General features: G+C 39.4%; 2 protein-coding genes across 2 annotated transcripts in view; one reads left to right on the top strand and one right to left on the bottom strand.

The window, feature by feature from the left end:
- Positions 1-2,751, bottom strand: part of LOC310741170 (leucine-rich repeat transmembrane neuronal protein 4) — a 116,787-nt gene extending 114,036 nt beyond the window's left edge. The window contains exon 1 of the mRNA XM_083568773.1: positions 1,929-2,751. Within this exon, the coding sequence (XP_083424899.1) occupies positions 1,929-1,932 (4 nt within the window). The 5' untranslated portion in view covers positions 1,933-2,751. The remainder of the gene's footprint in view (positions 1-1,928) is intronic.
- Positions 1-24,101, top strand: part of adra1ab (adrenoceptor alpha 1Ab) — a 445,038-nt gene extending 420,937 nt beyond the window's left edge. Inside the window, exon 4 of the transcript XR_014537868.1 lies at positions 23,924-24,101. The gene's annotated coding sequence lies outside the window, so the exon portion shown is untranslated. The remainder of the gene's footprint in view (positions 1-23,923) is intronic.
- Positions 24,102-27,046: the final 2,945 nt, after the last annotated feature.

Raw genomic sequence — 27,046 nt, 5'->3', positions numbered from 1 at the left:
TCTGTGCACCTGGTAGACATCAAGATTCATTAGTTAAGGCTACAGTCTTCAACTGTACATTTATGATTTGTGTCACCTACTGCAGTCTCAGTTTTCTGTTCTTGGCTAGAAGTCAAACCAGACATGGTCAGTTTCCTGGTGTAGCTCATCCATATAAAGTTTGCCATGTTCTGAAATGCTTTTCTGCTCACCACAATTGTTCAGGGTGGTTATCTGATCTTCTGCGGCCTTTCTGTCAGCTGCAACCAGCCTGCCCATTTTCCATTGATCTCTCTCTCATCAACAGGGTGTTTTAGTCTGCAGAACTGCCACTCACTGGATTTTTTTTCTGAGTACACTCTAGAAAACGTTCGGTGTGAAAACCCAGGGAGATCAGCAGACATGGAAAAATACCCAAATCTGGAACTCCATTCTAATGACTAATGTGAACGTTTCCCTGAAGTTGATCCTCCACATCTGCCTGATTTTCTGCACTGCATCGCTGCCAGGTGATTGGCTGATTTGATAATTGCCAAATGCCCTAAATTGTATGAGTGTAACAGGTTCGCCAATTATGGAGCACTTCGTTAGGAACACCTGTACACCAAGTCATTCGTGCAGACACCCTCATCTAGAGCAACGTACAATCATCTCATTTATAAAACTGAGCAGTTGAGGGTCCTCAAAGGCCCTGCAGTAGCAGCATGGCAGTGTTAAGTCATAACCTTGAGATCAGAGAACCTCAATTGAGCTACAACTTCTCTACTGGCATGCTATGGTTTAGTAATAACACAGTAAAACCGTAAAAAACACAAGAACAACAAAAAAAAAATTACGTGCAGAAACAGAGGAACGCTTGGGTATGAACGATGCATTTGAAACGCAACCCTTTTGTGGTCGTCATGGTCAGTTATGGGACCGACTATCAAGTTAATACATTAAAATAGATATCTAAAATTTTTAAAAAGGGGCATCAGCAAGCTTTTCAACCCCAACGACACGTAGCTGCATCTTGTTGCACATGTTGCACAATAAGCTTCTCAGTGTTCCTGCCTCGCACGAGCACACAACCCTGTTTTCCACGCAACACGTTCCTACATAAAGATACGTGCACATACACTGAACGCGCTTTTTTTCATGAGAGTAAAAATACAGTTTGCCAAGACGCAGAGTTAAAGAAGACGAATAATCATAATAATATTAATAATAATAATAAAAAAAAACAAGGGTATAAGACGAAGATGATGAATGTATAACGAAGTGCCTCACATGGGTGAGGGTTGGGTGGTAGAAAAATGTTGCGTTGAATGCTCTTAACGCCTTCGTCACACTCTCAGACACTCATCCACCCACACAGGCGCACACGCGAGCGCGCACAGGCGCACGCTGCGCGTACACCACAGTCTGTAATGCACAGCGAGCGCGCGCGCGCACACACAATACACCTACACTCACTGAGTATCAAATTAAAGAAAAACCCCAATTTCGCGCGACTGATGCAGAATAAACAAAAATGACACTCGGTAACGTGTTGATCTCTCCTCGTCTTGATAGTTTTTTTTTTATTTTTTTTATATTTTTTTTTCCTTAAGCGAAATAAGACGTCGCAGTCGTTCCATCACGAGCGCTCGCGCTCCGTCAGGTTGTCCCGCTTCCATCCTTGCAAGAGCTGCACTGAAGCTCCATAGAAATGAAATGAAAAATGCATCTAAGCAAACACACTAAAAAAACGTTTTGTTTTCAGATATTTTGGGCTTTTGCAAGGTGAAGCCTCTAAAACTATCTAAAAGGAACGAGGCCACATAACGGTGCAAAACCGATAGGCATCATGAGCAGCGCGTGGTGCTTGACTGACACGGGGGGGGATAAAAATCAAGGAAAAACAGCGCAAAGCGCATGCAACTCACACTGATTTGCGTTCCCAAAAAAAAAGAAAAAGCAAAACTTACTCATCAGTGTGGACAGTCAGTAGTTTTTTTTTTTTTTCACGCGCGTCTCGCGTCCCGATTCCTCCGCATGGCACGCGTCTCCCCGAGCCCGCAAACCGGAGCCGACGCGCGCAGCACACGCCGCCACCGCCGGTCCCGCGACGCAATCAGAGCTCCGCCGCAGCGCTCGCGCGTCGTCGATGCCCGGTGTCCGCGTGTGTCGGTTCCTCCGTCGTGACCATGCAGCATGTCGTAGAACCGGCTCCGACGGAAACGTCACATCAAATACCCCGAGTTTCCGTTAAGGGTTCCGAGAGAATAAACAGACCAGAGAAAAAAAAAAAAAAAATGTCAAAAAATACGCCATTTATCCGAAGACGCATTAAAAAAAACACACACACATCCAAGTCTTAGTATATTTTTCTTTTCCTTCAAACGATATCCGGAATCATACAAATAAATCAAAACTTTAAGCTAAATTCCAAAAGGTTCCGGCGTCCATCCCCGCGCGAGCGTCGTGCCACATTGCGCAAGCCACGCACCACAGCGGCTCCACCGGCAGCGCGAGCGACACGGGCGATTTTTTTAATTAATTACAAGAATATTCTTTTTTTTTTTTTTTTTTTTTTTTTTTTTTTAAATCACCCAGAAAAAATCCCAGGAAAGATTTCTATTAGGATTTATGATCCAGTCGAGGAAATAATAATTATAATAATAAAAAACAACGACTTTGAAAGGATTTCCTCCTCCGCGCGACTGCTCCTCGTCTTCTCCCCGCGCGCGGTGAACGGGCAGAAATGCAGATGCGGCTCCGGGAACTTTGTCAGACAGAATCGGAATGCCCTCTTCTGGCCAAGCGTTAGAGACGTGATATAGAGGAGGCTACACTGGAAGCAACTGGCAATTTCAGAAGCCGTAAAAGAACCATTTGTTTCCAAGAGGGTGATTTTTTTCAGAAAAGATTTTCAGATCTGAACCTGGGGTGCATTCCCAGAAAACAAGGCTACTGTTTCTAAGATCCTGAAGTGCAATAAGAATCAAGAGTACATCCTAAGTACTTTGAGTACGTATTTGTTACCCAGAAATCCCTTCGTATATATCCATCCATCCATCCATCCATCCATCCATCCATCCATCCATCCATCCATCCATCCATCCATGGGTCTGCAGAACCCAATTCTGGGAAAACTGGATATGCTGCAAGGTACAACACACTTTAGATAAGATGCCCAACCAACACAAGACACCATTGACACACAATTATGTACCTTCTGATATTTAGAACCACCAATCGATGCAGTGGCTGTATTTTGGCATTGGGCGGAACTGGCAAACCCAGAAAGAAAACATGCACAGACCAGAAGAACACAAAACTCAATATAGATAGTAACCTGATTTCAGTTAACACTATGCTGCCTGTTGTTCTTCCATGCCAAGGGTATCTATTTATTTTGAAATACTTCATGTAAATACAGAAGCATCAACTCCTTGTTTGTGAGAACTTCTCAGGATGTAGCTTTCACTGGAGACTCTTCATATAAATTCCAATTATAGAAATATACATAGAGAAGCTAGTGCTCTGTTCCTTACTTTTCTTTGGATCCACCGGTTCATCCCAAGATCCTACCTCTGGATGGGGTGCTCTTCAGTTGGAGATGGCTAGGGTTGGTTCCACATCAACAACCTAAAGATTCATGATGTTTCTGAGCAACTGGGCAATTAATATCAACAGTCTGCTACAGTGGTTTAGGACTGCAATCTGCATGAACATTTTTGCATTTCAGGACCCGTCACTGAACAGCGCTCCTGAACAATGATGGAATGAATGGACATTCGTTGTCGAGGATGAGAATGGATTCCGTTTCGAGTCTGGTTCCTCTCAAAGTTTCTTTCTCATGAAGTCTCAGGGAGGTTTCGTATGGACAAACATATAGACACAAGACGTTTACATTTAAACTTTGTGTGAATTGAAATATGTTTGCATTCAAGTTCATACGGAAATCTTATTTAAATGTTATCTAACCCTTACTCCTAACCTTAAAAGCACTTAAAACTTTCCTTTTCAGTATAGCTTTTGTGATTTTTTTTTTTTTCTGATGTATTCTGCGATGTTTATTTACTTATTTTATTTGTATTAGTATTATTATTACTGTTATTTATTATTATAGTTTTTAATTTTTTTATTTTTATTGCTTCTTCTATGCTTGGAAAGCGCTTTAAGATGTAACTTACAGGCACTTTATAAAATAAAGTATAATAATAATATAATAAGGATTAATATTATTATTCATCATCATTATCTTCTCCCGCTTACCTGTAATTCGGGTCGCGGGGGCAGCAGTCTAAGCAGATTCCCCAGACACTTCTCCGTGTCCAGGGATCGGGCTGTCAAGGCCCCCGCCTTCGACTGCTGCCAAATCCTCTCAGCACCGGTCCCTTACGGTCCCTCCTGCAGGTGGTGAGCCCACGGGAAGGCGGCCCCACGTCGCTCCGACGTCACGGTCCTTGATTTATTTTTCTCGTAAGGGTCCCCTGGAGCATAGAGGGTTAAAGGCCTTGCTCAAGGGCCCAAGAGTGGCAGCTTGGCGATACCAGGGCTTGAGCCCCCGACCTTCCGATCGGTAACCGCTGGAGCCACCACTCCCCCTAATATTATTATTATTATTATTATTATTATTATTCATTCATTCATTCATTCATTTTCTCCCACTTATCCGTAATCCGGGTCGCGGGGGCAGCAGTCTAAGCAGACCCCCGCCTTCGACTGCTGCCCAATCCTCATAGCACCGTCCCTTACGGTCCCTCCTGCAGGTGGTGAGCCCACGGGAAGGTGGCCCCACGTCACTCCGACATCACAGACCTTGATATTTCCCTATTATTATTATTATTATTATTATTATTATTATTATTATTATTATTATTATTATTATTATAATACCCCAACCCCACTCACTAACACTACCCCCCTAACACTAACGCAAACTCTTAACCTAACCCCAACCCATAGCCGCAACCCTAATCCCTGGAACTAACGCCTAATACTAACCGTAATCCCTTACACTAACCACAACCGTTAACCACGACCCAAATCCCTGGCACTAACCCCAAACCCTAACCACAACCATAATGTGGTGAATAAGATGTTCTTTATAAGTGTAAGTTTGTCCATGAGCGAATAATCTCCATGTCCAATTATAATTACGAATGATCACCAACTGCAGATTAGAATTTAATAATGAAACAGACAGAAACCAAATATTCCAACACGCTTACATTTGCAGCACATTTGCAGCTTCACTCACTTGAATGCAGTGAATGTGAATGGAGTCGCTCTTGTTTGCATATTGTTTTGCTGCTTAAGAGGAAAGTTATATATATATATATATATATATATATATACACACACACACACACACACACACACACACACACACACACACACACACACACACACAAACATACATACATACATACATACACTGTATATAGATATAGATAGTATATAGTAGGTTTACATAACATGTATATAATAGCTTTGTCAGCCAGGCATGTTGCTGAATTTTGCTCTCACTTATTAGATTGTGACATTACATCCTTCTGACCATATTTCTGGTAGTAGATGGAGTGTTTCTGCATGCATGGGTTGTAACGCGACCATGCCTTTACAAGTGAGGCGAAGCATTAAGGTTCTAGCTCAAGGGCCATTTTTTGTGCATTGGTAGAGTTTATAAAAAAAGAAAAAACAACAAACAAGAAAGAGTCAGTCCTCATACTGAGTACTTGTTGAGAATATTAACACTGCCTTTACATTTTGCCAAGCCTCAGCACATTTTCTAAAAAAAAAAAAACGAAGGCCGACATCTCTCGCTCCTGTATGAAAACACGACTCCCCTCCTCCCACACTTATACACCAACAAGCTTCCAATTTGGCTGATTGGTCGAGCTTTGGCAAGAGATCAGGTTGCTGACAGTGGTGAAACTCTTAATGCGACGGGAAGATCGGAGACTGGCGCTGCCCTCCTCTGGTGGGTTGCTTTTGGAAATAATGTTCTCCAACTCAAACCAGTCATAAGACTGATTAAGGGCAATAAAGTCTCTTAACAGGATTGGGGATGGTGAAAAAGAAGTTGAAGAAGAAATGTTGCAATGCTTTATTATGTAACAGGAAAACCCAAGAACTATTCAAGAAATATGTTTTTATCAAATTCCATTCTACAAAATATTATTATATTTCTGTGGTATGTGGTAGGACGGTCATTCAGCGGATGGTGGTGCTGCCTCATACCATGGTCCTAATCTGATGAGATTAATGTGGGTTTAATGGAGATTTACAGACTGAGTGTCAATGGTCACATGGGTTTCCTCCAGTTTGTCTGGTTTTGTTCCACATCCCAGAAACACGATAGAAGCTAATGATAAATTTGCTCTTGATGTGAACTTGAGTGTGTTAATAAGTGGGTATTTATTGTAAGATGCCCTACATTAAACTGGAAACCATTTCCAGGGTTTATTCCTAATTCATGACAATTATTCTTGGGAGCCATGATGAATCCAGACTTCAGGTCCACCAAGACCCTGACCAGGTAGAAGATTCTACAGATTAACAAATTGATTAATTAATAATATATTTCATGGTACTGGTAGAACAATAAACTATGAGAAGTATGAACCAGAGTGTAAATAAATGTGTCCAATACAACCCCACTAGGAAATATTTTCTGTATAAAACTAAACTAACTTCTTTGGTCACATTTGCATAAGTCTTCTAAGTATATTGTATTGTATTATTATAGTCTTTATGAAACTTTATGAGCTTTGGCACAGAAACATCTACAATCAGAGACTGTGCAGCCACAGTTGCCACAATATGACCACAGCTTAAGGAACTGCGGTAAATGTAAAGCCATAGTCGCCTTAGCATGACTATGGGTTAGGGTATTAAGGCCACAGTTTCTTGAACTATTCATTTATTATAAATCTACACACATTATCACTTCTTTTTCCAAGTTACAGAATGGAGGAATATCCGAATAATTATTTTGTGATTTAAGGATCAAATTGACACATGAGTATTGATAAGGTGTAGATCCGATATTTTTTGAATGCCCAAATCTTGATGCCTGCATTTAATTTGCATAGTTTCAATATTGTATTGACCCAAATAGGACTAAAACAAGATCAAATTCAAAAGTCTCTTAAATATTTTTTCACATCATACCAAACATCAATACAAGAAATGGTATCAAATATATTGGCAAACATTTGTGGACATAAGATCATCTTTTCGAGCATCGCATCCCAACATTTAGTCCGAATTGGCTCTTATAATAACCTTCAATCTCCTGGGAGGATTTTGTGGAGATCTGTACTCATTCAGACAGGAAGGTACTGATGTAGGTGAGGTGAGAAGGCTTAAGATGCAGTCACTGTTCATATGCATCATGTTCATTAGGGTTGAGGTCAAAGCTCTATAGCAGGCCACTTAAGAGTTTTCACTCAGATCTATGTAAAGCAGATCTTCATGGAGCTGGCTTTGTGCATTGTCCTGCTGGAGCAAGTTTGGGTCTCCTAGTTCAATTTGATGGACACTTGAAAGGATTTCTTGCTACTGCATCCAAACACTTCTTATACAATTATACGTCTTCAACTTTGCCATAACAATTTGGGAAAGAACCACATATGCCTGGAAAAGTCAGGAGTTCTGACAGTGGTTTGTTCCAATGGTGGAATTGGAAAGGTGTTAATAGAAGACTAAGAAAAGAGGTGATAGTGTATATAATGTGACATTCTGAAAGTTTTTTTCTTGTTCTCTTTGTTACATGTTTACAGTTGAAATGCAATAAAAAAGATTTAAATTAGAAATCTACACCTATTGTACACTTGGCTGGTTTCAACCATGTCAAAATAGGTCTCCTTGTTCCAGAGCTCTTGTTTCAGTTTCCATTTCAAGAGAAATTGGTTATTTGTGATTATCCTTAGTACTTGATACTCATGGCCCAGACAAGGGTTTTCTAAGCTAAAAAAGAAACTGTGATTCAGAACCCCTTAAGAAAACCAGAAGTTCTTGCACTCTGTAGCAAAAGACAGGCTACAGTCCATGTAGAGATGTCTTATTTGCTTGAATTGAGGCTGACAGGAGAGAGGGCATGCTATACTCTAGCCTCCACAGGGACTCCTTTAAATTTTGCATGAATCTGTTGACATTCCTTGCTCACATGGGGCAAAACATATGCAGGAGTAAACACAGTCAAATTCATATCATACACACGTTTAAGGTGAAGGTCAGAAGCTAAAACTAAGCACAGCTAGAGATTTAAGAAGGTAATTTAAGCCTCTCTGAGGGACAATAAAAATTTCATAAAGAAATCAAATGGACATTAGGAATCACGAGAGTCTTGGAGAAAACAAAATGAGCCATCTGAGAAACACAAAGCGTTGTGTCCGAACCGTGACTAAAGCACCTGATTGCTAAACGCTGAGGTACGATCAGCTAATAAGCCAACTTTTGCTGACAAAATGAAAAGTGTCATTAAGTGTAGCATATCCATCAGCTGTTTGTGGGTGGAGATGTTTAGAGGCCAACACTAATATGAGATTTTACTTGCATAATTAACTAATCACAACCATTGTAATGCACTGGGTTATTGTGAGGCGCCATTGTTATTACACCCCAAATTAACTCCCAGCATCCCACAATGCCCTGGTGCTGATCCTGTGATTATTTTATAACGTGTTAATGATGCGTGTGTGGTCGAGTTGCAAGCAGGCAGTTCAGCTCCCGAGATGGACACCGAATCCGGTCACCGAACATCTGCATCTAATAATGAGAACATAGCTGAAGTAAAAGTATTGCAGGAAAACATCTTAATGAACAGGCAGATGTTAGAGGAGTGAGGAAAACCTCCTAAGACAACATGAGGAGGAAACGAGATGTTGAATTGGAAGTGTCCTCATCTGAGTGACTTGGAACCGGTATGATGTGGATAAGCATTCTGGGAGTAACAGGACAGTGTTTAAGAGTACAACAGCAGGATCCAGTTATCTGAAGACTGGGATTTAAGAACTGAAGTTCACCCAGGTAGAGTATCTACTCTATATGGACAAAAGAACTGGGACACCTGATTTTCCCAGCCATATGTGGTTCTTTCATAACCTGTTACCGCAAAGTTAAAAACACTCAATTGTATCAATTGTATCAAACTCCATTAAGATATTATTTACATGGGTTGTACTGGAAGATCTCCTGCTATAGAGCTCTGATCTCAACCATACTCAACACCTTTAGGATGAATGTGAACACTGACTGCACCCCAGGCCTTCATCAGTACCTGACTTTACTAAGACCCTTGTGTCTGAATAAACAAAATCTCCACAAGCACACTCCAGAATCTAGTGGAACATCTTATCAAGTCAAGTGTATTTTTATTGCACTTTTCACAACAGACATTGCCTCAAAGCAGCTTTACAGAATTTTAGAGTTAAGGTGAACGATGTGTATTTATCCCTGATGAGCAGCCATGGCGACTGTGGCAAGGAAAAACCCCCTTAGATGTTATGAGGAAGAAACCTTGAGAGGAACCAGACTCAAAAGGGGAACCGCATCCTTATTTCGGTGATATCAGAAGAGTGGAAGGAATTATAAGAGTTAATTAGGACTAAATGTGTAAAAGCTCTGGCAGAAGTATCAGGGTGGATCAGGCGGGTCGGCCGGGCGAGATGAATATTTAGCTGATGGTTTATAATGAAAAATATACTACACTACACTATTTAGATAAACATATTAAGACACCTGACTCTTCCAGCCATTTGTGATTCTTCTATTGGCACAAAATTAGAGGCATACAATTGTACATGGTGTCGTTGGATGTGGTAGAATAAAATGTTCCCTTTACCTGAACTAGGAGACCCAAACCTGTTCCAATAGCAATGAAGATATGATTTAGATGGGTTGGAGTGAAAGATCTGCTCTAAAGCTCTGACCTTAACACCATTGGGATGAATGTGAACGCTGACTGCACCACTGGCCTCCTCATCTCACCTACATCACTACCTGACATTACTAAAACCCCTGTAGTTGAATAAGGCTCACAAAAAATCTCCAAAAGAACACTCCAAACTCAAGTGAAACATCTTCCCATCTTCCCCAACTTATGGTCTGGCCTCCACAAAAACGTGTTTCATAGTGTGTATTTACCACCATTTTACTTAGCTGATGTTCAGGAAGTCACATTGCTTTGAATTTTACTTAACGTTTATGAATTAAAAAATTATATATTCTACATTGTAAATAATATATGCTAATGTGACGTAAGGAAAAGGAGACGTAGCTTTTAGGGTGTTGGACCTCAGCATACCCCTCAGTCCAGATTTGTATCAGATTGCTTTCGGAGTGATGCAGAATTCAGCCAAAAGTATGTGGACACCCCATCATTACATACTTTTGAAAACTTACCAGCACTCAAGGATCTTGCTTTATGCACAAGGGGCATTTTCATGCTGAAATTGCTTTAGATCCAGTGAAGAAACAATTGTATTGACATCGAATTCTGTTGAGTTCTGGTAAGTTTTCAAAAGGATGTAATGATGGGGTGTCCACATACTTTTGGAGGGATGCAGAATTCAGCCAAAAGTATGTGGACACCCCATCATTACATCCAATTTTAGCATGACAATGCCCCTTGTGCATAAAGCGAGATCCTTGAGTGCTGACTGAACAGATTTGGGAAAAACCTGGAACTGGTTACACACCTTAATACCTGAGTGCACTAATACTCTCCTTAGTCGACCGAAAGCACATCAAACCCCCGGATCTAGTGTAAGAACGTTCCAGAAGCAAAATCAGAACGGTGTTTGCATACTTTCAACAATATTGTTGAATATGTTCGATATTAAACTGTAATGCAGAAAGCGAGTTGGTCTGCTTGTTACTGCATTTGCAACGGAATTTAGTACGTTTTTAGTACGATAAAATCCCAGCGTGCTTTCGAACGGATAATTACTGTAATGATGGATAAAAGATTTCATCTGAAGTAAAAGCTTGGAGAAAAACTCTAGAGGCTTTATCTGACACAAAGTCTCCTTGTTCAGATATACTGAAAACGTGGCGCAGTTCAGAACTTCTCCATGCATTGATTTGCTCTTTGTTAGAAGAGCATCTTAATAACGAGGCAGAAATTAATGTTTTTTTTTTTTTTTTTATGTAGCAAAAACAAATTACTGCAGTAGACGTGGAGAAAATAAGCGAACAAACGAGGCTCCTTATATTAGAGAAATAGCTTTCTTTGTTGTTAAAGCACTGATGGAAGCCAGAGGGAAAAGAGTTCGAACATCAGTGTTGTTTCCTTTTATTGCAGTGTGTAACTGCGGCGAGACTGTTATAACAAGCACCTGTTTTCTGGAAATCATACACTTGCACATGAGATATTTACTAAATTCATGAACAGGAAACTCATACGGTAAGAAAGAATGTCATCACTTAAGCAAGAAACCCATTAAACACAATTCAGCAAATCCCCTTTCACTGTAGCCACAACTGCACCACATCATCTCTAGCAGAAGCATCGATATTAGTTTTATAAAATGGCCTTGGTATTTTTAAGCATTTTTCCTGTGCATTTTTGGGGATTTAAAATGAAGGCAAATTGTGTGTTTTTTGGTGAATATATATATTTGTTTGCAAAAGTATACAATTAAAAATAAGTACATATTTTGAAAAAGTACTTATAAAAGTACATCATAAGTTTAACAACTGTTCCGGACTTCTTTTTCCTAAAAAAATCCTTCTTGTAAATGTCCTTGTAGATGTATCGTCATTATGGACACCTATTAAATCCACATGAATACATTTGAGATTGGTTTTTCGAGCTCTGACCATCCAATCGAAGAACATGAAAATGCCGACGTGACTCGACGCCTTCTAGGGGGCTTTGGATTGAACGAATGATGATGGAATATGATTTCGGTTAAACCAACAGCTTCAAGCAGCATAGATTTGAACCTAACAAGAGCCTGCGCTGCTCATTTCTCCTGAACTTTCGACAATACATGATGTGGTGTCTGAAATCTGATTGGATAGAAACTTGAACCAAAACTGTGCCTGAAAGAAATATTATGAAATGAAGAGAAGAATCTATTGGGATTAATCTTATGCATATTGATGGACAAAAAAACTATTAAAACATAAATCAGTGATTTGCCAGCACTTTGCAAACTTCAGGGATTAAACAATGTGAACAATGTTTCAAGGTTTTGCTGGTGGATGGAACTGAAATCATCATGTTACAGAGAACTTGTATAGCTGCAGTAAATAAAATGTTAATGAATATATCGTATAACAAGTTGTTAAACAATTATATTACAAACAAAAACATTACAATTCAGCAGAAAAATAACTTGTGGGACCAAACTGATTTATCTACAATATATAGATAATATTGAGGGTCCCTGGTGGTCTAGTGGTTAGGATGCGGCGCTCTCACCGTTGCGGCCCGGGTTTAATCCCCAGTCAGGGAACCAACCCCAGCCACTCTTAGTGCCGGTCCCAAGCCGGGATAAATGGGGAGGGTTGCGTTAGGAAGGGCATCCATCGTAAAAACATGTGCCAAATCAAACATGCGGATGATCCGCTGTGGCGCCTCCTAATGGGAGAAGCTGAAAGAAAGTATTGGGAAACTTTTTCATATGTTGTTCATTCCCTCAAACTGGTACCACAGAATTGTATAAAAGGTTTATAGACACCTGATTATAAGATTTATCAATTTATTTTACATATTTTGTTCACATTTAGTCTCTATTTTCTGTTAAAAAAAACTCCACTCGATCTTGTGGAAGGGTAATGTCGGTGAGTTGAGGAGGCCTGGGGTGCAATCAGCTTTCACATTCATCCCAAAGGTGTTCAATAGGGTTTAGCAAGAGATCTCCAAGGCAAAATGTCATTCTACTGCATCCAAAGACATTCAATACAATTGTGTGCCTCCAACTTTATGGATACAGTTCGGGGAAGAACAGCATATGGTTGGGACAAGTCGGGTGTCCGAATACTTTTGATATTCGGCATGTAGCGTGACTGGAATAGATTCCCGCTGATGGATCCGACGCAACCGTCCTAGCAATTTCTTGGCTTGAACGCTGTTTATATTCCGAACTCAATATGCTTCCCTGCATGCGATCTTTATTATTATCGGGGGGTGTGTGTGAAAGAGGGGGGAGTGGTACGGGTTTCGACTTCCCTGACCTCTACCCCATGCCGTGACCCAATCTGGAGTTGCGCAGTGCGTCGGGCGTGAGCGAAAGGCTGCAGGGATCGGCTTTACATGAGAGCCTGCATATGGACACTTGATAAAAAAAACCCGTGCCTGTCCGTATATCCGCACGTGCACGGCGTACGCCCGATGACGTTTCGCCGTGATTTTCAGTGCTGCTTTTTCAGGGAGCTGAGCACAGCCTTTACCATGACAGCAGTTCGGTGTGTTTTAAAGGGGTTTGGTGAATATTTACAAGCATGTGTTTCCGCTGACGCAGGCCGGGGCTGCTGGGAGCATCGATGTGGCAACACACACTTCTCACTGCAAGGCACTGAGCTACAGTAAATAAGGCTGAGAAGAAAAAGGGGGTGTCGCGGTGGAATATAAATAGCTATAAATAGGAAATAAAGTATAAACTATTGAATATGGTGGAGATTTCAGTGATTTGACCTGCTGCAGAGTTGCATTTTAGATTCAGTTTCAGAGCAGGATTCAACAAAGTGCCACACTAATCAACTAGACGTAATGGATTTTCTGTTTGAGCTGCTGATTTAAAAGGTTGTGTCTCGAACCACATATGAATGCATGTGATAGCGTGATAAAATAGTCTGCTTTTTCAGATAAAGTGACTTATTCACAGCTGCTAAACGTGTGCAAGCAGGTCTAAGCCTCCATGTCTTTAATAGAGACTTCAATTCCAGCATGCAGGTTATTAAGGAATGGTTATATATAGAACCTGACAAGGTTCTAGCTCTTGATTTATATATATAGTTCCTCATAATGGTTCTATTCTGTGGTGCAAACAAAATTCACGGGTCAGTACGGACCTCGGATTTTTAAGTCACGATTGAGTTCAATTTCGGTGAATAGCGTCAGATCTCTATAGCAGGAGATCTTCTTCAACCATCTTCATGAAGCTGGTTTTGTGTACAGGAGCATTATCATGCTGGAACAGATTCTGGGTCTCCTAGTTCACATAAAGGGAAAATTTCTGGACATTTCTACCACATCCAAAAAACTTTTTATACAAATGTGTGCCGAGAAATGTGTAGGAACAGTTCGGATCACAACCACATACGGCTGGAAAAGTCGGGTGTGCCAATACTTTTGGGTGTGCCAATACTTTTGGCCTCACAATGTATATTGCAGCAGAGGTTTAATTCCCATGCAAATTTTATATAATGGCTATAAAGCTTCCGAATTCACAGCTAGCAATAATTCCTTAATGACAAAACGTCAATGAACTAAAAAGGCTGCAGAGTCCAATTTACTGATTCCCTCTTTTTTCTCTCCCACTCTTTTTCTCTGATTCTCTCTCTTTTTTTGTTCTTAGATTGAATCAAGATTCTGTGCTTTCCTAAGAAAGTGAATGAAAAGGGGAGCAGGTAATGAAATCTTAGATTTTATATAAATATATATTGCCAAATGCCAATTCTTTTTCTCTGTGTACATTCTGTTTTTTTCCCATCACGGCATTCAGTATCACAACAAAGCCGGACCAGTGTAGGTAAAGAGCGACGTTGTGTGAAACATCTGCTTATGGGAATGGAGCTCAACCCTTGAAGCCTGTGTGCTCTTATCTGAAGTTGTGTGTGTGTGTGTGTGTGTGTGTGTGTGTGTACAGGGCTGGAGGAAGGTGACTCCTGCCGTGTGTAATTAGACAGCAAACTGCCTCACCAAACAAGCTGGCTGCCCTGCCGAGTGCATCCATCCATCCCACACACACACACACACACACACACACACACACACATTACTACACATGAATCAGTGTATAATTCCTATCAATGTTCTTGTTTGTTTTCTATGTGATGACTTCAATGCTTTTCTCTTCATGTGTGTGTGTGTGTGTGTGTGGATGGTGGTTTTCTTTCTCCCATTGTCAATGAACTTTTTCTTTTCTTCTACTTCTTCTTCTTCTTCTTTCAGCTGCTCAGGGCTCAGAGCCGATCCTTATTGCAGTCCAACCTCCACCTTGAACCAGTCTGTCGTTCCTACTGCACACTTCACTGCTGTCCCACTGTCCTCATACATGTCCTGCACCACCCTCACATACTTCTCTGACACACCTGACTTCCTAATACAATACCACAACTCCTCTCTCCACCCTGTCGTACGCTTTCTTTAAATCAAACACACAATGCAACTCCTTCTGACCTTCTCTATACTTCTCCATCAACATCCTCAAAGCAAATAAGGCATCTGTGGTGCTCTTCCTCGACATGAAACCATACTGCTGCTCACAGATGGTCACCTCTTCTCTTCCACTACTCTTTCCCATAACTTCATGGTGTGACTGATCAACTTTATTCCCCTGTAGTTACTGCAGGTCTGCACATCACACTTATTCTTAAAAGATCAGTACCAGCACACTCCTTCTCCATTCCACAGGCATCTTCTCACCTGTCAAAATCCTGTTAAACTAATGTTGTTAAAAAACTTCACTGCATACTTTCCCCTCTTCATCCTCTTAATCACTGCTCTCACTTCCTCCTTACTAATCCTATCCACTTCCTGCTTAACCATCTCCACACCACTGGTTTCCATCCTTTTAGCAAAATCTACCACCATAAGGCCATACCTACCCATCACCTCCTCATCACCTCTGTTCCCTTCACCTACATGCCCATTGATTTCTGCCCCAATCACCAACCTTTCATTCCTAGGTACACCATCTACCACTTCATCTAACTTACTCCAGAATCTTTCTTTTTTCTCCTCCTTCTAACAACCCACTTGTGGAGCATAGGCACTGATGACATTTATCATCACCCCTTCAACTTCCAGCTTCACCTTCATCACCCTATTAGAACTCTCTTCTCCTCCACTTCACTCTTACTGTACTCTTCCTTCAGGATCACCCCTACACCATTTCTCTTTTCATCCACACCATGATAGAACAGTTTAAACCCACCTCCAATGTTCCTGGTCTTACTCCCTTTCCACTTGGTCTCCTGAACACACAACATATCCACCTTTCTCCTCTCCATCATATCAGCTCCCTCGCTCCCTTTACCCGTCATAGTACCAACATTTAAAGTACCAACCCAAACCTCTACTCTCCGTCACTTCTCCTTTTCCTGCACACTGTCAATGAACAATTACTCATTTACCCATTGCAAATTAGGTTTCGAATGTCCAATTGTTAGATTGATATGTGATACGATTTATATTATAATAATTTTTTTACTCAGTTGTATTAAAAAAAGCAAAAAAATGAACCACCTGTGCATTAAACCCATACTGCATGTGTCTGATGAACTTCTTAGTTTAGATTAATTTCTTTCTTTTCCCTGCTATAATAGCATCCAGTCTTCTTGAAAAGCTACTGGATTTGCATAAGACACAACCGTCGGGTTTCTGTCTGTATTTATCTTCACAATTTGTGGATATATAAAGATCTAGAGTTTATTCTGACGGTGTTGATTATGTAGCTCTTTATAAGAACTCTCATTATGCAATCCAAAAAAGGTGCTGATTCAAGACCAACATTGGGCTAAGAAACCCAGAAAGAGGGATTTATACAGACAAATTGAACCAAAGAAAAGATGGAAAGGAAAGGCTCATGATCCAAAACCATACTACATCATTTGTCAAATATGGAGGCAATGTGTGGTGTTTATTAACAATGTGATTTGCTGATGAAAGTTGCAGGATGCATTTTAAGATGAATTAAGCTTTATTTTCTTCTCATATTCAAGTCACCTGACCCCAACTTAACTGATTATACTTTTCATTTCCTGCAGACAAAACTGAGTTATATAATCAATATTTTAATATGTGCACAAATTTCATTTACCTAAGAGTTCAAATGGTTCAAGTGAATGGTTAAAGGTAAGAAAGCAGCACTCAAAGAATTGGTTCTTTTCAGAACGAAATAATGGTGAAAATGATAAAACGTTTTTGAATGGGTTCACATCTGCACAAAGATCTGAATGCTTCGGAGGTTCAATCAGTGCAGTTCAGTTGAGGTCGGGCTCAGCATCATCAGCGAACAACAAACACATTTCTAACAGAAAATCCACCAAAAACGTGTAACTCGGTCAACTGCAACAGTTCACATCTTTAACCCTCAGTTAGTAGGCTGATTCAAATCTTGTGAAACGTCAAATGGTACAATTATCAATTAATTAATGGAAATTTACATACAGTGCCGATCAAAATTATGGAAACATCTAGTAATTTTTTTTTAACCCACACCTGTTCCTTTTGTTTCTATGCAACAAATTTGGTAAAAGCCAGAAACACATGAGAAAATCGGATCAATGTTGTGACTCGGTTCGTCAAATGTTTTTGATTTATTTAGTTCATTTCATTCCTTTTGTTCAGAAATAATATAGAATGTTACATTTTCAATAAGCAGATCCCCAACACGTCTACATACAACGACTGTAACTATAGTTAACAAATGCAGCTAAGGACAAATTATGATTGAATTAAACCTAATAAGCAGCTTCACTTTTTATATATTCTGGTACGTGTCTCTTGGATCTTTTGTCACATGACTCCCATAATTATTGAAAAAATAATGTCAAGATTTGGACAAAAAACTGATTTATGGGAGTCTCGTGACAAAAGAATGAACAACTCTGACCAGAGGACTCATGAGATGAACTGCTCAATTCTGTTTCCTCTGTAATGCACTGCATAGTGTCTATAGAAGTCATGTGACGAAAGGACGAATGACTCGACCTCTGTTTCCTGTACATAACCTACGGAGATTTTGCGATGATTTGTTCATACGCGTCCCGTAGAAAATGAACAAATCACTCTTCAAATCGAATCGTTTTTTTTTTTAAATCACATTAAAGTCTCATTTAAAATGAACGTGTTGGTGATGAATGACACATCACTTAAACACACAAGAATTGGAGTGCCAATGTGTCAATTTTGGCTCTAACAGAAGAAGTTTTGTAAGAAGGAGACCAGGAGAGAAGATGTTAGCAGACTGCTTCACCCCCGCACTCAAACATGGAGGTGGAAGCGTCAATTTATTCATCAATGCATTTTATTCATCTCAAAAGCTCTATAGCAGAAGATCTTGTAAAGGACATCATCATGGAGTCGGTGTTGAGCACGTTGTCATGCTGGAAAAGGTTTGGGTCTCCTAGTACAAGTAAAAGGAAAAATGTATGCTTCCAAATCAGAAGACAAAGTACAATTGTGTGCCTCCATCTTAGTGGTTTGGGGAGGAACAGTGGTGGATGAAGAACACCTTTAACATGTATTTGAGTTGACGGAGGTAAATTATGACTCCAGTAAAAGTAAAAGTGTCCTGTTAAACTTTCACTTGAGAAAAAAGTACAAAAGAATTTGCCTTCACATGTACTTAAGTATCCAAATTACTCTTATTTATTATAACTATAATGTTCCTGATCATTTCTGTCGCAAAATTATTGCTCAATCAATTTAGTTTATGTAAAAAGACTCTCATGTTACTCTTAGAACAACAGTTTAATAATAGAATGATATGTATGAGTCAAACACTGATATCAATAAAAAATATTATGAACCTTTTTTTCAACTACATAAAAAAATAAATAAAATAAATGAATAGAGTAAATAAGGTGTTGTGGCGAGTTTGAGTTTCTTCATCATTTATTCCTCTACTTGCTGTTAAACTGACGCTGAACTCTATGTTGGTACTAAGGATGTTGGTACCACAAAGCGCCAATCAAAACAGAGCCCACGCTCGACCCTGATTGGTCGTTTGAGCAGTTACGTTTTAATCCTCATAAATATAACGAACGACTGATTTCACAAAATGTAATTGAGTAAAAAGTAAAATTCTCCCCAAATGGAAATACTTCAGTAAAGTAAAAAAAAAAAAAAGCTACTTAAATACAGTAACGATTTTGCTGTTCACTTCTGTGGAGGAACCACGTAAGCCTCAAAAAGTCAGGTGTCCAACATGTTGCAGTCCAGGTTGGTCAACATGTTGCAGTCACTGGCCTGCAAGATTCATCAGGAACACACTGTGTTTTTAAGGCACTTTTCACTATTTATATATTTTTGGGTCATACAGGTCATTTCCAGATCTTTCTTTTGAAATGCTGTGCATGTAAATGCAGGTGCTCATTTACAGCTTATTTGCTTTAAATCAACCTACACAAATGAGGTTCCTTTGATTCTTCAGGTAGAAAGTTCAGCTTTGTTTTGGAATACAAATGCATTTAGACACAACCATAATACATGATTTATAAATGGGGGTCTTTATTCTTTTTAACTTTCACAGCATGTGCTGCTGAAAATTCAGGTAACATCAGATGAGAAATGGCCTGAAGCCAAGCAGCCTGGTGCTTTAAGAGAAACAAAGAATGCACTTTTTAATGCTTTTGATATAAAACAAATGATCAGTTGCGATTGGTGTAATAGAGGTTACGATGGTACCAAGAGGTTTCTGCAATCTGCTGAAGAAGATGCTCGTATAGCATCTTGATAAAGGCTGTATCAAAGGAAGCATACATTAAGCACTCGGGCTTGACCCGTACAAAATGCTACAAAAGCAAACCGTGTAGGTTTTATTGGGCTTTCTACAATAAAGAAAGTCTCAAAGCAGCTTTGCAGGCATCAGTACTTTAACACCATGCGAGTACACTAAGGGAAAGGAAAAAAAAAATGTACAAAAAAAAGATATTTTAATCTTGGAAAGAATCAAGACTCAGCAGGAGGACGCGATCTCTTTATCTTGCTGGCTTTGTAAATCATGGATTTTTTTTTTTTTTCTTTTGGAAGATCAGATTTTTCGTTTATCCAAAACACAGGTTTGGGGTTATTTGGAAAAATCAGTAGTTTATAAGTAACAGACTGAAGATTATAAAAAACAGATTGCCTACAGTTAAATAGAGTGGAGGCTTGTTCATATGAAATTTTTTGTAGGCTTGTTGCCTCTACTTTTGGAAGTTTTGAATGCATCGAATGAATTGTGACATCAAAAGATTTCCAAGGCATTTTACAATAAAACTGAGCTACTCAGGGCAAAGAAAAACCTTCTCACAGTTGGACCTGATTGGATCTTTCCTTTTCTCAAACCTATTCAATTATGACAATGCCCCTTTTTACAAAATCAGCTCCATGAAGATCTGCTTTTCATTGTTTGGAGTTGGAAGATCTCCCTCTATAGAGCTCCAACCCTATTGAACACCTTTTGGATGAATGTGAACACTGACTGCACCCCAGACCTCCTGACCTGCTCACCTACATCACACCCTTGTGGCTGAATGAATCTCCACAAGCTACTGGAACATCTTCCTGCTAGTCAAGTCAAGTGGCTTTTTATTGTCATTTCAGTACACAATTAAATAAAGCAAATGTTCAAGGTGCTCCATGGTCCATCTATACGGTACGTGTGAACATTGGTGGTTTACTAGTCAACATCAGTGGTTTAGCATACAGTATAAAGTTTTCGAATAAAACCAAAATTTAAAGGTTCTCAAAGAGGCAGAAGTCTGAGTGAGTCCATAGATTGAAACGAACCCAGTTGAGCTTCAGGATAGATATGATGTCGAGAGTTGAGTCATGCACACATCAATACTCAAACCTCGGGCAACATTTTAGACTCATGTACCGCTCGTTACAATGCCTCAGTTCTGCATGATTCTAACCTTGAACTTAATCCCATTTTGCTTGAGTGATGTCTCCAGAGAAGAGCAGTATTAAGACCAGAGGCTCTGTCTGGAATTTTGAGGCGACCACAATATTTTAATCCTGAAGCGTTTTTTTTTTTTTTTCGTTTTTTTTTTTTGAATGACGCAAATATAATTGAACATTGTGAAATGGCATTAAAGTGGACAATTAGTGTTTTGTGTGTGTGTACTTGTTTTTAACAAAAAAATAAGATTGCATTATAAATTTTTGTTGCACAATTGTATTGTTCTGTATAATATTTATTTTGGACAATGCGAGCGTTTCCTCCACTTTGCATTGTGCTCGGAACGTGTCTGTATTTTTTATTTCTTTTTAGAAAACTGTTCTGGTGCTCAAAAATATTTAAACATCCAATTGGTTTACATTTTTTGCCAATTGTCTATGATGTTAGGGCAACACTGCACAGGATGCTGTAATGAAACTTATTTACCATCGGGTCAGAGTAACTCTGCTTCGACAAATAAACAAATGTTGTTGTTTTAATGTACTTGCATTAGTGACCTAATTGTTTGTTTGTGGTTACTTGCAGTGTATAAACTTGCTTTGTAATAGAGAAAATTCTAAATGAATATTAATGAAAAAAAAAAAAAAAAAACTAAAAAAATTATATAAATCCACTCGTCGTCATGTCGTTCTTCTCCACTAGAGGGCCATGCACCAAACTTAAGAGACACCACTGGTCTACACTAATCGAGATAAATTTGTAAACGTCGTTTTCTTTTAAAAACACTCCGCATCCATGCTTTCTTTTAAAATTATTTCAGCAAAGTTGCTCATCCACACTGAAAGGTCCAAAAACGAGCGTGAGCAAAACGTACAGCAAAACGACGACCTGCGGCATTTTTTTCCCCTGGTGTTTTTTTGCTTTTTTTGACTGTTTGAAACGTCGTGCCGATGTTGAGGATAGGCACAGTCACGTGTTTGAAGATGAGTCATTAATTTCCTCTGTCCGACGAGTAAACTGTTTTCAGATGTATCCACTTTGGAGAACGTTTCCATAAACTACGCCTCAGTGTGGATAAAAGGCCAAAATGGAGTGAAACATTCGCATTTTTTTTATGAAAACATTATCAGTCTGGACATAGCGATAATCTCAGAGTATACGGTGAGATGAATTTACTCTCAACTGGTGCCAGCACCAATAATCCAATTAAATATTTCCTTACAATCTTCTCTATAAGGGGAACTGTTTCACCTCATTACCCTGGAAACCGGGTGAAGAATATTAAAGCCACTACTTGACTGGAGGTCTCATTTCATTGCGTCAGGTCTTGAAGGCATTGGGGTCAGGTACAGCCGTTCCAGTCTGCTGCCTATACATAATTCATAGCATTTAACGAAGCTTTGGGTTGGTTTGCATTCGTCCATTAACCTCTGAAGCCGAGCCACGCTGCTGCAGAACACCGGGCAGCCCAGAGCTCTGAGAAACCGAGCCTGCAGCCATCCTTCTAAAAGTTAGGGCTGTACTGTCTGTACTGTTTTTATAATTCTTTGGGTTTTCTGTTTGATGACATTGGAGTTACAGTGGTATAGACTCTGAGTTTCCTTAGCCACCTCGCTAAAACAACCAAAGACCATCTCGATTTATGAGTCGCTGGCTGCCTCAAGCTAGCCCAGCTGAATAATTTACATTGTGCTGAGGCACGCGTGCCTGGAATGTCCGATAGCAGCACAACGTGTGTGTGTGTGTGTGTGTGAGACGGTAAAAGAGGAAGACAGTTCGTAGAGGGTCCACTAACTTTTGGGAAATGTGTGTGGGGGTGTGCGTGGGTGGAGTCGCAGTAAAAAAAGAGGAGGTTGGGAATGAAACCAAGGGACACGAAGTGAGGAAGCAGTACGATGGCATGCGATTTCTCAGCCTGGTCTCGGGAGGGAGATGCGAAAATGTGCTAATGATAAGAAATTGTTAATTGCATGTCGGAAAAGATAAGCACGTTACAGTAAAATCTCGCCAATTCACACGTTCGGATCATTTTTAGCGATGGCTGCAATTCAGCAGGATGGATGAGCTGCTATTTGGTAGCCTTTTCTGCAGTCTTCAGGCTTTTGGGGTTGATGGGGTTTTATAATATTTTAAGAAATTGCCACATTTTCCAACATTTATATTTTTTCTGACATCCCATTCCATGTCCGTTATAATAATCTCCACTCTTCCTTGAAGATGTTCCACTAGATTGTGCTTGTGGAGATTCATTCAGCCACAGGGGTGTTAGTAAAGTCAGGTTCTGATGAAGGTAAGAAGGCCTGAGGTATAGTCAGCGTTCACATTCATTCATGTTTGATAGGTTCAGAGATCTACAGCAGGAGATCTTCCACTCCAACCTATGTAAAGTGTATTTTTTATTGAGCTGGCTTCATGCAGAGGAGCATTGTTATCCTGGAACATGTTTGGGTCTCCTCATTCAACCACATATACTGTAGTTGGAAAAGTTAGATGTCCCAATAATTTCAATGCTACTTTCCAAATGTATGCTTTAGTGTAGTAACATGTTTTGATCATTGTGTGTGTTTGTCTCAGTGGGTCATGTTGAAAATCTAAACCTCTCTGATAGTCACCCTTCCGTCTAAAGCTCACCAAGTTTCTCCAGAGTCTCTCTTTAGAAACCTTTAAATATTAAATATATAAACAGATACAGGCAGAAACTATTCATAATCCCAAACAATAATCACAAGCAACAATCCAGGATGATTACAAAAATAACAAAATCAGGAAAGCGGCCCACCAAAGCCTGGTTTTAATATTCACAACACAATAACAGCAACTCAGACTGAACTCAGACAGACAAGGGAATAAATAGACAAGTTAATCAGATGCTAATACAAAACAGGTGGAGGCAATTAGGGCAGAGGCACAATCAGGAGGTGAAAGAGGGTCAGAGTAAAAGTCTGTGCAACACTTTTCCTGCTGGGAGCCAGCACCAGTAAAAATCCCCTCTTTTATTTTTAAAGTAAACCTGACATCCAAAATCTAGAATTGTTGAACCATTAACACTTTAATCTTTTAATGTTATATTACATTTATACTGAAAATGCTGTAGACAGATAAGTCTACATTTCTGAAAAATAAAAACTGAAGACAAAGTGAAAGGAATCCTGATCCAACATGGCTCCCAAGCCGTACATCAGCACCCTAAAGTTCCGTCTGGACTGCAGCTCTTTGGATGCGACTTCACCGTACAGCAAGACGATGAGCCGAAGCACACGTCTGAGTTCTGTATGTGTTATTTAGAGAGCAGACAGACGTCTGGAGTGATATCTATCATGGAACCACCTGCCCAGTCAACGCACCTAAATCCTACTGAACTGCTCTTAAATCTCCATCTAGTGAAGAACATCTTTGTAGAGTTTTAAAAGAGACACAGCAAAGTGTTTCAGCTGAACGTTTGGAGAAACAAAATGTCTGGGATGCTGAGAGTGTGTAAAGAAGAATTTTTTTCAATGAAATAAAAGTTAAACAACTGTACAGTTCTTTTGATATTTTGCTTTATTACCCTAGTTTGGCGCATGTGTGTATAAATATATTATTATTTGTTCCAAATCCCATGACTACTGCAAAAAGAACTAGTGAAAGTAAATGATCTTCTTTTTTTTAAATAGCTTATAAAGACTCCTGTATTGTTTGGATTATGTTGTTGTTTCTAACATTCATTTGGGTTTTGCATTGCTGAATAAATACTTATTGGTCTACACTTGGTCCTCCCTTCCCTACACGAATAATTGGATGATAAACCGGATTCAGGGATCTGCTGCGCGTGAAAGCGGATGAATCCGGTTCCCGTTCGGACTCTCATTAGCTGTTTGTCAGCGCTGTTCTTGTCGCAGAGGCTTTCACACTGTGAGATTCATCGCTGAGGAAAATCAAACATGCTCGAAATTTTTAGAGCCTGAGCATTCGCTTGCACACTGAGAAAATTGCATTTCTGAAGCATTCACACGTCGCTCCAAGCTTGTGTGTGTGTGTGTGTGTGTGTGTGTGAAGGGTTATGCTTAGGGGAAATAGCCCCAGAATGAGTTGGTGACTTTGGAATTAGTGTTAAAACACCCAGTGCATAAAATAAAATGATTACATCTCTAACAACAGCCTGGTATCTACAAATAATACTGTTTTTCTTTTTCTTTTCTTTTTTTTTTTTTTGCTGGTATCCCTACAGGTTTCATAAATGGAGCATTAGCACATAAATGCTGATCCATTGCCCACGTACAGTCATGCATTTACAGAAGAGTTGTGTGGTGCCCAGTGTGAGAGAGAGAAAATGCTGAACATGATTGCTGGAATTTCAATTATTTGCCTATTACGCGCTTTCTTCATGGGAGTGAAGACTAATTTTTATTCTTGCTTCTGAGAAATGAAACATATTTTTAGAGTTTAAATGAAAATGAGTGCTGTACCTATTATGATAAAAGTTTTTTTTCTTCACCAATAAAAATTGTCCCAAAGCAGTTTTATAGAATCAAATAAATCACAAATATAAAGTTTACCATCACAGATTTGACTTTATAAATTCATCCGTCATGGACACGTGGGACAGTGATGAAAAATTCCCTGAGAAAAATTGTGGAAAAATCCCACAGAAGATCCAGACCCAAACAAGGCTAGTCATTCTTTCCACTTCCATCATTGATCAGGTTATGAATTGTTCTCTGATGGACATTGGAGTGCAAAACTATTCATGGCAATTGCAGCCTTAATCCACGCTAGCAGATGTTCTAACCCTCGATAGTGATGTCATGGATCTTTAATGACGCTGTCTATGACATGAATTGTTCTTTGAATTACATAAATCCCACCTTTTGGTTGATTTGTTCTTCAGAACAAAGAAGAACATTCTCACAACTCGAACAAGCAGCTTCACAGGTTGGATTGAGTTTATGGGTCTCTGGAGGTAACGAGACTTACAGTGTTTTTATAGGCATTTTTTATTAGTGTAACTGGTGATGTGAGATTTACTGCAATTGCCACAGAGAGAATAATTTTATAAAGACTATTGCTCATCATTGATGCAGTTGTATTGTGCCATTTATAATGGAGAGATGCTTGTTTGTTATTTAACTTTAGTTTATATCAGCCTAACTATATTAAAGCTAGGCTAAAACTGTGCTAATTTCAAAGCTTAAAGTTTCTCCACAAGGGGAAATGGTAGGTCAGTGGTTAAGGCTCTGGGTTTCTGAACTACAGATCAGGGTTTCAAGCCCCGGTATCACCAAACTGCCACTCTTGGGTTTCTGAGAAAAGCCCATGACCCTTTTGCGCTCTAGGGGTGCTGTATTATGGCTGACCCTTCACTTTGACCCCAGCTTCCTAACATTGCTTGGAAGTGCAGAGAAAGAATTTCACTTTGCTGAAAGCTAAGTGTTTGTTAGTATTTTGGGCTAAACAAATGAAAGAAGTAAATGAGATATACTGGCCTCTATGGGCATCTGTACTATTAATGTTAGCAAATTGTTGCTCCAATGGTTCTTTCAAACATCGATATCAAACAGGTGGGGACCTGTTTAAAACCTGGTGTGCTTGATCAGTAGCTTGGAGATGTTTATGAATAATGGTCCATGATATCGCTGTTTGAAAGAACCAGTGGAGCAACAATTTGCTAATGCAAACACACACACAATTATAGTATAAAATAACTTTCTTTCACGCTAACTTTTGCGAAGGATACGCTTAATTGCATTTTATCTCTGTCAAACACAGTAATATTTTAATCAAGTGGATCTTTACTTTAACTCAACTACATTGTGTACTTTGTCCACCACTGCCTGGTTTTAGTATCTTGTTTCTGTTTTCTCGTTCTTGCCTCGGCTAGTTTATAGTAGTTTGCTAACTGACTCACTATAGTTTTGAGTTTACCACATTCTTACCCAGGACTTGCATCCAAATGACAATTGTCTGCTTTGTTTATTTATTTATTTTTTTAACAAAAATGACATTCTGAAGTATTTTCAAAAGAAGACATTTTTAAGTATTTTGCATTACATTTTAAAGTCCCCTTGAAAAACTCACATCATGAGGTGTGATTTTGAACAAACAATTTTTGATCTAGTCTACGCTGTCTTGTCTTGGATTTAAAAAAAAAAAAATCAGTGGTCCCCCAATCATGCATTGTCTCAGCATTCTTTTACTTATGATACATTAACAATGCTAACAAAAAAAAGGAAGCTATGTTTAATGGCTTTTCAGTCACTAAATCAGTAATGACTGTTTTCTCCTGTGATGAATGAGAGCAGGTGGGTCATTACACCCTGTGTGTGGTT

Source organism: Silurus aristotelis (genome assembly GCF_946808225.1).
Source record: "Silurus aristotelis genome assembly, chromosome: 18".
In the NCBI taxonomy this organism is placed as follows: domain Eukaryota; kingdom Metazoa; phylum Chordata; class Actinopteri; order Siluriformes; family Siluridae; genus Silurus; species Silurus aristotelis.
Note: the sequence above shows the minus strand (reverse complement) of the source record. Positions and strands in the feature narration are given on the sequence as shown.